Raw genomic sequence first — 11,477 nt, forward strand, 5'->3', positions numbered from 1 at the left:
TTCACCTTTCCTCCACTTGTTTCTTTCGTTTGATAACTTATCTTCTCTTTTGCTAAGTTGATCCCACTGAAATGGAAAAATAAGAATGTAAATGTGCATTGATACAAACTGTCTCTTATTCATTTGTCTAATTTTTTTTCCCCCTCACTCATTTCACTGTGTTTGGGAAATATAAGGAAATCTTCACGTAAAAGAAGGAAGGACAGTAAGAGAAGAGATCACTTCAACTAGAATTCACTCACATATTTATTAGGTGCCATCAAGGTTGTTATTTCTCAAATGAAGCTTCATATTTCAAGCTAGTTCCTCTTTATGTTTGACTTCATGTGACTTAATTTAGTTCATTTTATATCCTCTCTTTTCATCTTGTCTTCATTTAACTTGCATAACTCCCCTTCTCCTTCTCTCTCCCTCCCTCTCTCTGCCCACTCTTTCTCTGATATGGAACAGGTTTTTCAAGATACAAGTCTACAGATGAAACAAGATAAATAAACAAGTTTAATTCTCTTGCGGAAACATCAAACTTGTTTGTGGTAAAAGCTGTTTCAATGTTATTTCATTTTCACTTACAAAAAGGAACACATGAATGTAATTAGGTTGAAATTTCCATATGGAATAATGTTGAATGACCAAGTATTGCTGGATGTGTTTATTCCTGGTTTGTCATTGAAAATGGCCACAGCAGTCTGGGTGGTAACGGAACCCATAATGCAGCTGTTTGGTTGATTGACAGCTGGCTATGGATTCTGTGGCCCTCCTTTCTTGCAGGAGCTTAAAGTTGAAAATTGAGTTTTGGCTTCATTCAGATATGATATTGTAGTTCTGTATTACTCTTGAAATGTATTTGAATATATCTATGCCTATATTCAAAATTAAGTTAATATTTGCTTAAAGGTAGTTTATTTAGAAATGTGTGTCTGTGCAAACCGTGTGTATATGACAAAGTACTGATGTTGCTCTTGAATGACACGTTTTCTCCCGGATCGCCATCAATATGTTTCGCCACCGGGAACTTCGTGTCAGCCAAGATTGACATCAATTCCTTCAGAATTTTCTATCAAAAATCTTCAGAATTTACCACTCTTCAGTAAATCACAGAATCTTTTTCAGACATTTCAATTTTGTCTTTGTAATTCTTCAATAAATTAAGAACCTTTGTCAAAACATCACTTGATGGACTTTTTCACTTTTAGGCCTGAATAATTCTTTAGGTTTGCATTTTCAAAAGCTGACTGATCTGGTTTGTAGATTGTACTCTGGCCAGAGGATACAAAGTAAAATATTTGAGTCAGTGTTGCTGTTTTAGTTGATCTGGGACCAAATCCAGATCTTACTGTAAAACAACAAGTGATATGTAATTTGGCCCAAGTTCAGCTCTTATACAGGTAATTGTTACCTGCCTCAAACAAAGCGGAAGTACTCAAATAAACATCCAAACAGCCAGCATTAAAATATGCCTTGGTATGAAGTGTGACCAGATCTCATTTTGATATATTTTTCTAAAGATAAACCCTTTACAAATATTGTTTTACCACTGTTACATTAAGGAAATATTTGAGTATTCCATCAGAAGTCAACTGTTAAAAATGTGTTGATGCTAAAACTGTTTATACTGGAAACAATATTCCGGATGCAGTCTATTGAAACATAAATAGAGTAAAAGCTTTCCTATATTGTTAGAGAAAAAGTCTTAAAGGAATATTTCACCGCCCTAAAACTAGAATATTCTCTTATCATTTACTCACTGTCATTTACTCAGTTCAGGAAAAGAGAATGTCCAATGTCCAAGCTGCTGTTTTCTATAAAATGAATAAATGATGACCATATATCAGCATAAAGCAAGATTTGTAGTGAATACATTAACGACATAAATGCTTTTTTCTTCACCGAAAACTATCAAATGTCTTGTAATATAGTGCAATAAATTAAGTCACATGGTTTAAAAAAAAATTATAATTTGTATTTTTGGGTGAAGTAGGCCATAGCCTATAATATGTTTTAAAAAATCATTGATAAGAAGGAAAGTAACCTCTGGAATATCTAAAGGTGTAGTTTATATTATTGAAAATAAAACTACAACTTATGAACAAAACGCATTTGATCAGAAGTGCAGTTTTACTTTCTTTTCTGTCACTGACAGATCTGATTTTGCCACACCTAAAATGGCGCCTTTCAAAAGGTCGCAACCAGGAACTCGTGTTGCATGAAAATGTGTCCCCCTCTTACCAGTGACATTTCTTAATGTTCCGGTCCCCATACATACATCTGTTTTTATTGGTGATCAATGTGAGCAGAGCACCGCAGTGCTGCTACAGTCAGTCTCAGTAACAATCCTCGAGTTCAGGCACTAATGACAATGTCAACATATTGAGCTTAATCATGGAGGAAGCAGTGCCTTTTAGCATCGTGTCCACCGTCAAAGCGCTGCGCGGTGCGTTGCGGGGAGACGCTGAAAATGAAGCCGAAATCATCCGCGAGCGAGAGAAGCTCTGGTTCAAGGAGAGCAGCGCCAAAAACCTGAGAAATCGCGACTTTTTGTCACCCAACACGGTTCTGACGACGTTGTACGCGGGTGGAGAGGTCAGTCTGAATTATGTGCTTATATGTGCGTTTATTTATTTTCTACGTTATGAGCTCTTCTGGCCTGCATCAGTGACAGATGCGCTTCTCCGCATGGGGATTTTACGCATGGCTTGAGGCACCGTGTTGGATGTATCAAGCTTTTGCTTGGACGTGTAGTTATGCATCAGAGAGGGTCACTGACACAGGATTGTCCGAATGTAAGGCCGAGCTCTGCACAGACACGCAGGGCGCCAGCTAGACTGTTGACATTGGTCGCATCGACAAAACATTTGAACCCTGCGGCAGAACTGATTAACTCTTCTCTGCCCGTGACATCTGGGTCAGGGTATGCCAATAATAAAAAATAACACGCATTTGGAGAACCGCAAAGTTATAATGACTTCCTGATTCTTTAGGTCATTAGGTCTCAAGAAACCTTGTTTGGTTTATGTAACTGTTAGTGTGAATAATTCAATGAGTTTAAGCCGGTCAAAATGTAAACAATTTCTGGACATAAATGTTTTTGACTGAAGATTACAAGATTAAAGTTATTAAAAATAATAATGTATGCAGATAAATAATTTATAATAAACCATTCTGTAAAAAAAAAAAGAAAAGATTTGTCCATTTTGATTTCATGGTGATGTTATAATCTTTGCATTCATTTGTGCATTTTACGAATCACCTAACCATTTTCAACAAAAGTTTTGATTTATTGTCCAGGTTCCCTGTGATGTTCTCAGTGGTATTCGCTCTCTTCGTGGCAGCGGTGTATTGCCGATAGGAGCCACTGAGGTGACGGCAGAAGGGCTGCGTGTGTGTGTGGATCGCTGCACAGCATTCAGACGTGTTTTATGTGGAATAATGCCATATCTGAGACCTGCTGCTCAGAGACAGGGCTGTGTCCTCATCAACTGCCCTGCCCTCCACACCAAACAAGCCGTGCCATCTCCCGATACGCTTGCTCTGGGGCAGCTACGAACCGTTCTCATTGCCGACCACCTCGGGGCACAGCTCAGAAGACAAGGGTATGTGCTTTGACTTTCATTATCTTGGCATACATTTTGAGACCAAAAGGGGGAGAGTAATCACCTCTTTCTTTATTCCATTTAGGTACACTGTGTCCTTTTGTCCAGCCTTGCCACAGGAGAGTGACATTGTCAACTTCCTGAAAACACTAGGCATTGATTGGCCGACAGTCCCTGTCAGCTGGACCAATGAGGACAGGGAGGAGAAGATGAAAAAAGCTTTAGAGAACTCGACCTACAGAGACAGAGAAATGGAGAGGGGAAAGAGGAGAAGCAGGGGAGAGGAAATAGAGGGAGAGAAGAGAGGGATAAAAGAGGAAGTTAGGATAAACCTTAAACAAGTGGTACAGGACGAGAATCTTCAGGGTTATGATCCCAGTCTTGGCACTTGCACAGGTGAGCTGTAGTACCTGAGCATGTGTGTGTGTTTGTTAAGGATATAACGGGTTACATTTCTCACGATTTGGCTTAGATACAAGATCTGTGTCTGTTTTTGTCAGTAAATGTCTTTATTAGGGTTGCATGAGGATATCTGATATTGAGATTTCAATTGTATTGTATTTTATTTTATTTTTTTACTGTTATTTTAGCACTGTCATCGGCCAATACAAGTTTCAATTGCTTTTTTCTAAGAGATATTTTCTTTTACAAGCATTAAGCAATATTGGTTGGTTATCATGTGATATTGAAGCTTTTTTATTTTATCAACATTAGTCAATATTGGTTAGCAAATCTCAAAATAAGTATTGATTTTTAAAACATATATATATATGTTGTGATGCCTAAATTCACGTTTGGCATTTTAAATATGATGATTTTAGCTTATAGTGTTTTATTTTTAATTTAATTGACGAAATGGTATAGAGTACGAGTCATTTATCTGCCATAACATAAAAAAAATGATTACCAGATTATTAGTAATAATTTGATTCCCTACATTTGATGAAAATAAATGACATGAAAATATCAATATGGAAATTGCATAAGAATAGTTACTGGCTTTTAAATTTGATTTGTCACATACTAGCGTTGTGAAAAAGAAAAAATGTGAAATTTTTCTGTTTTTCTTATTAACATTTTACAATTTTCAGTTATCTTTTCAAACTAGTTGCACCAGAGGCATCGAGATGAGATGAACTGAGTCATTCCTAGTGTTTAAGTGAATGATCTGTTGGATAGCCTCAGTTTTCCTCAGTCAGTGATTTCTCTCTTTTCAGTGCAGAGAGAAGCTTTGTGTCATCTGGCCCAGCTGGACAGCGCTACTGCAGATTTCCCTGTGAGTTAAAAGAACCCTCTGTCTGGCTCATCTCCGTCTGCTTTAAATTATAGTGAGTTACCATGTTTTAGATGGACACATGTAATGGATTTCTGTACTTCAGGTCTCTACGGCAACAGCCCTGCATGTCACTTCCTGTCAGGATGAGTTTCGTCAGCAGCAAACAGCCATGCTGTGGAGAGCAACCGGTGTAGCGGCAGTGCAGGTTTCACACCCTCTGCCCACACAGACACATTTGCCCATCAGCTGTATCAGCATGCTTTACATGCTAAACAATTGTTTTCTGTATATTCTGTCCTGTAACTGGAAGATTGGGTGGGACATATCGAAAGACTCGTTTAATTTTCCCCCCCAATAGGTTTTAGTACAGAGCCCCACACATGACATGCGGGAAAAAATATATATAGTGGCCACTAGGGCTGCAACTAATGGTTATTTTGATAACAGATTAATCTGTCAATTATTTTTCCGATAAATCGAATGAAATATCTAGAATTATTATACATTAAAAGTAGGGCTGTCAAAAGATTAATCGCGATTAATCGCATCCAAAATAAAAGTTTTTGTTTACATAATATATGTGTGTGTACTGTGTATAATTATTTTGTATATATAAATACACACACATGCATGTATATATTTAAGAAATATTTGCATACATATACTGTATATATTTATATATAATTTATATTATATATAAATATATTTTTTTTATATATAAATTACACATTTTTCTTAAATATATACAAGCATGTGTGTGTATTTATATATACAAATTTAATTATACACAGTACACACACATATATTATTTAAACACAAATTTTATTTTGGATGCGATTAATCACCATTAATCTTTTGACAGCCCTAATTAAAAGTTAATTTTAATCCATTATTTTAAATAATGTTATTCCACATCATGCCCAATGCTGTCCTCCAAACAATGGCTGTTTCTCAATTCCAAGAACGCAGAGAACGGACTTATGTTCTCGTGGAGACCGGTCTTGCCAAGCTTCCTTGGAAGAACGAACTCAGAACCGGCCGCAATGACTTCTGGGACACCAGGAGAGTACTAGCTCAAGTCTGCATTCGATGCATCCTCGGTATCAAGAACACATCCGGGTTCTTTCATGCGTCCTCTGTACTTGCGTTCTTGAGAATTGGGTCTGAACTTCGATGGTTATGATGACGTAAAATGAGAACACAAGGACACAAGTTCGCTGAAGAACGCATATTGAGAAACACCCATTGTGTAACATGAAACCAAATATAGTGAATGTATCTATGTAGACTATGCTGTACATTTATAAGAAAAAAGGGTTAAAAATATAAACATTGCAGTCTAAACCAAAAAACAGCTGATTGCCTACTATTTTTAAAGCAGAAATTAAAATGACTAAATAAAAAATTATAATAAACTAAAACACTAAATTGTTGTACTTGTGTTACTTGTAGAATTTATACATGCACTTAATTTCCAACCAAAAAATATGTTGCCAAAATGTGTATTTTAGTCAGAATTATTGCGCTCCTATTCTACACGCTCCGTCTGTTTGACGATTTACTAAAATGAAGGAACGAATCACACAAATAAGGAATGAATTAGTAAATTGTGGCCCTAGAAGAATTTGTTCCCCTTTATTCTACTAAATCATGGCTATTGTTCCCTTGTTTTAGTTAATCAAAATGAGGGAATTAATTAGTTACTAAATGAATTAATACTTAATTCATGGGAATGAATTCTTAGTTTGTGGCCACGGTATATATATTTTTCTCCACATGTCATGTGTAGGGCTCTGTATTCGTTACACCACAGCTAAAAACCATGATTTGCTTCTACCTAATTGGTAGCAATTCTGGTGAGGATCATGTTAATAAAGGAGCATTTGATTGGATAAAAGTCTGATCAATATTTACGCTCCCCTTCCTGGAAGAGTAAGACTATTCATTTGAAGTGTGTATACTTGTTTGTCAGTTTTTAGGTGTACACTAGCATATTGATGATATCAAAGCTAAAAGAATAATAAAACCCATAAAAGTCAATGTAATGCTTCCAAATTGATTAGCTCAAACGATTCACAGTTGGATGTGACTACATTTTAGACCATCTCTGTTGGAAAATTATGTAATGAATGATTGCTCTCTCCCTCTCTATTAGAGATTAGTGATTTGTGGTCCAGTTAAAACTCCCGGTGTTCAGATGAATGCAGCTCAGTATCTTCAGTAAGGAAAAACTTTAGAACAGCAACTCTATTAACTGTTACAACAGCTTTTTGTAATTCTATATTAAAAGACTATTGTTTAAGTCTGATAATTACAGTGTTTGTTTGTGTACTACTGTAGGTTAAGAAAAGCTCAGATGAAAGAGGCCTCAGAAATGAAGTATGGAGACCAAGTTGAAGGTGTGTTTATCTGTGCTTATCTTTTTATCTTAAAAAGCTACTAAACTGCGTGTATTAGCTAAATTGTTCGCCCAGAAACGATTGTGATGCATGTTAACATCAGATTTAAACCGCGTCTGTGTGCTTGATATCGATTTACTTCTTCCTTAAACTATTTTAGGTCAGACATGGGATGACATCATTAGAGTCATGACCTCGGCCACCGTGAGGTTTGAACTGCTTTCCACAGTACACACAAGTCCGGTGAGTATGTTTGCATGTGCATGCATGGAATGTATTGTCCTGCATCAGAGATGATTGACATCTCTTTTTCAGGTGACCTTAGATGTGCAGCGGGACAGTGGTGTGTCCACAAAGGGCCCTAGGGGTGGGGTCTTTGTCATGTATAACTGCGCTCGTCTTCATACACTCTTCAGCAGCTACGAGAAAGGGGTGGAGCAAGGTAACACACACACACACACACACACACACACACACACTGTAGTGTTTTGACTTGTGATTTATGATCAAAGTAATAATGTCAAGATAGTAAACTTGGAGAGGTTGTTTTTTAAAGCGTATGCAGTATGACTACACCCAAATCTTAACAATCTGCTGTTGTATACATGTTTAAAGTCCAAACTTTATTAGGCAAATGTTGTTTTTTTACTGCTAGTTACTGTTCTAAAACTAAGGTAAGAGAAAAGCAGTGAAAGATGATACATGTGGTCTATAACTATAGACAAAATGTAGATGAAATGTTCAGAATATAACAGCAATAATATAGTCTGGTAAGTAACAGAGGTGCAGGATTCTAGGTAACATTTTAGTTTAGGGTCCAATTCTCCCTATTAACTAGTTTCTAATTAGCATGCTTATTACTAGGCTTATTATATTGGCTGTTTATTAGTACTTATAAAGCACATATTAATGCCTTATTCTACATGACCATATTCTACATCTTACCCAATACCTAAATTTAACTTCCTTACTAACTATTAATGTGTTTCTTGAAGCAAAAGTTGTAGTTAATAGTTTGTTGATAGTGAGAATTGTACCCTAATCTAAAGTGTGACCGAATTCTGATTGGTTGTCATGTTTGGGGCAGTGTACAATTGTGTGATTTGGCTGAAGTAGAGAAATCCATTCCCATCTTTCTCCATTGGGCCTTTTGATTAATTGCACGTTAAGTAGTAATATAATGAAAAATATTGTGTCTCTTTGTGAATAATATCCATGTCTATTTTGAAATATGTACAGGTCTTTATCCAGAAATCCCTGGAGGCACTGAGCTGGACTTTTCTGCCCTGAAAGAGGAGGTAAAGCAATAACTAACATTCTGTACAAGCACACTCAAACATGGTCATATTTTTTGCATCCTTTTTAATTTTTTTAAGTTGCTATGTATAAAGACATATACCAAATGTATTCAAACAAGCTCAGTTTTTGTGTTTCTATGATCTGGTGGCATAGAAAATTGTTGATATGATGGTAATGTTGCCATTTCATTATTAGGGGGAGTGGCTTCTTCTCTTCAATTACCTCATTCCATTCTCTGAGCTGCTGGACCAATCAGGACAGGTCCTGGAGCATGAAGGGGGCGGAGCTAGAGTTAATTTAAGAACAGAACAGGTACTTATGTTTCATTGCTCAAATCGTTTTGTAATGTAAATTTATTTAATTTATTAGTATAATTTAGTCTAATCTCAACCAGTCATATGTCGTATTCTCTTGTTTTGTTTGTCCATCAGGTGTGCAGATTCTTGGTGTCTCTCAGTAAAGATTTTAGTTCTTACTACAACAGAGTTCACGTCCTTGGGGTGAGACATTATTGAGTCTGTTTGGTTGTTTGTGAATCAGTTTAATTTCAATCAGTATCTATTTATATAAGGATAATTCAGATGCCATTACACTCTTTTTATGGCCCAGGTGATTAGATGATTTAAGTCCTGTTCACACCAAGGACAATAACTAACAATAAAGATATAATTGTAAAAAACATTCTAAATGTAAAAGAATAGCAGAGTCCTATTATTCCTATAATGATAACGACACAGAAAATTGTTTCTATGTAACTGAAATCACTTTCAGGATGATTTTTTTTCCAGGTAATGAACGATAAAAAGAACAGCCAATCAGAATCCATTCTGCTTTAAAGCAGCAAATGACAAAACTGCACCGCATGCTTATAATAAACAGAATGATATCGTGCATTGATGTAGACGCTAATATAGTTATCTTTATAGCTTTCGTTCTTGGTGTGAATAGGTCTGTATTTTGTATATTTGTGTGTGTATCAGCATTTACAATGATTAATGTAATTAAACAAGTTCACATAAAGTTCAGGGCCATTAACTTTCTTCTGCTCCTCTTTCTCTTTCTCCCTCTCTCTTTAGGAGCCCCTGCCTCATCTTTTTAATCAGATGTTTTGTCGTTTATTGTTGCTGAGAGCATTAAGAGAACTTTACCACAGCGCCCTGGACTCCCTTAACTTGCCCCCAATCCCCCAACTATAGCATCTCCACTGCACACATCATACTCAAATAGTCACAAACTGTCCCTTAACAGCCAGAACCTTTCCATTTTACTTGGTTATTACACTTTCTCCTTCCTCATTCCCATAATTGCCTGACCACCTTGTCCAAATAGTCCAATATTCCTCCTGCCCTCCAAAAAGACAGGATAGACCCCAAAATCTGTTACTCTTCGTCCTTTCATCCAAAAAAAAATATTTTACCCATTTTTTTGGCAAAAATCGCCCACACAAATGTCAACAAGGAAGATGCTTTCATTCACAGTGAATGTGAATTCTCCTGTACCATATTCATAGATTCTGCCCTCCTGCATGACAATGTATTCTATGTAATAGTATTTAATGAGTGTAAGAGCCCAGCTCTATTTGTTCAACTCTGAACACATATTGACAGTGTAGCACAGTTGTTCTCACAGTCTGATAGATGCACACACAATAAGGTATCCGTCACCTCTGTTTCAGATTAGGAATCATGTCAACAGGGTTGGCTCTTTCACGCAATCATTTGGTATTCTTGAAATGTCATGATCTGGGATGCTACTTCCTTGATTGTAAATATAGTCTTATCTGTACCAAATATAAAGTCTTAATTTTAGAGTTTCCCCCCAGTGTCCATCACTGTTTGTGCCACTGTAAGTGTACAGGTGTACTACTGAGAATCCTTGTGTGCCATACAGACTGTTTCACAGATCTGTGCCATGTGTCACAGTATTCAAACCCTGAGAGTACTAAACACGTTTTTCTCACACTTCAAAGTTTTTGCTAGTGGTGATCTCACTCAATGTATTTTAAAAAGACAAACCCACAGAGACTTAATAATTAAAAGAGTGTCTGCCTTAACCTTTGAACTGATTGTTTTTCAAGTGTGCAAATGTGTGACTATACCTGTACACAAGTCTTTTACCTGTGCAAAACTATTTTAATGGTGTGACTTTAAAATGAGGTTTAATTAGGGATCTAAAAATGAACAATAGTTTTTTACATAATTTATTAATCTAGATTGTTTATTTATTCATGTTTGTTCATATAATACATCAACTAATGTTAATATATTTAATTCAAATTTGTTTGTTTTTTAGGTGTATGTAGAAATTAAAATAATCCTAGATTAGTAAAGGTATTGTTCAATGTTATTTCACACAATTGCATGAAATATTATTAATGTATAGGACCTTATTGTAACGTGTTTCCATTTCAGACATGCTTATACCAATACCAGAAATATTTTTCTTGTTAACAGATATTTTCCCCATTACATTTATTTTTAATATATTTTTACATTTTTGTAAAAATGATTATGCATTTTATTTGACATATTATGCTTTTTTTAATCTTTATAAAAACACTGCACAGCTATTTACTTCAAATACTTTAATTAAACCAATAACTGTTTAAAATAAATCAATACTTTTATTCAGTAGGGACGCATTAAATTGATCAAAAGTGACAGTGAAGACTTTTATAATCTTACAAAAGATTCTTATTACCTGTTTTCAACTTTTCAACAAAAATTTTCACTGTTTTCATCATTGGTGATAATAATAGGAAATGTTTCTTGATCACCAAATTAGCCTTTTGGAATGATTTCTGTTTCAGCTTTGCCATCACAGTAATAAAATAATGTTTTGATTTTAATATATTTTAATGTAATTTAAGTTGTAATAATCTTTCACAACATTATTGTTTCTGTTGTATTTTTG

General features: G+C 35.6%; 1 protein-coding gene across 1 annotated transcript; it reads left to right on the top strand.

The window, feature by feature from the left end:
• Positions 1-2,255: 2,255 nt before the first annotated feature.
• Positions 2,256-10,889, top strand: dalrd3 (DALR anticodon binding domain containing 3). The gene is made up of 13 exons (XM_081349009.1): positions 2,256-2,580; positions 3,286-3,590; positions 3,676-3,986; positions 4,808-4,866; positions 4,970-5,071; positions 7,022-7,086; positions 7,207-7,265; positions 7,426-7,508; positions 7,581-7,707; positions 8,505-8,563; positions 8,760-8,876; positions 8,996-9,064; positions 9,641-10,889. The coding sequence occupies exons 1-13, from the start codon at positions 2,380-2,382 to the stop codon at positions 9,758-9,760; spliced, it is 1,677 nt and encodes a 558-aa protein (XP_081205135.1). The 5' UTR covers positions 2,256-2,379; the 3' UTR covers positions 9,761-10,889.
• Positions 10,890-11,477: the final 588 nt, after the last annotated feature.

Source organism: Scardinius erythrophthalmus (assembly GCF_964197995.2).
Source record: "Scardinius erythrophthalmus genome assembly, chromosome: 20".
In the NCBI taxonomy this organism is placed as follows: Eukaryota; Metazoa; Chordata; class Actinopteri; order Cypriniformes; family Leuciscidae; genus Scardinius; species Scardinius erythrophthalmus.

What these genes read in the sequence shown, in the direction of transcription:
- dalrd3 (XM_081349009.1), top strand. Translation starts at nt 2,380, where the DNA reads ATGGAGGAAGCAGTGCCTTTTAGCATCGTGTCCACCGTCAAAGCGCTG. An exon ending in GTATGGAGACCAAGTTGAAG is followed by an intron (nt 7,266 to 7,425) that starts GTGTGTTTATCT and finishes AAACTATTTTAG; the next exon opens with GTCAGACATGGGATGACATC. An exon ending in TTAATTTAAGAACAGAACAG is followed by an intron (nt 8,877 to 8,995) that starts GTACTTATGTTT and finishes TTTGTCCATCAG; the next exon opens with GTGTGCAGATTCTTGGTGTC.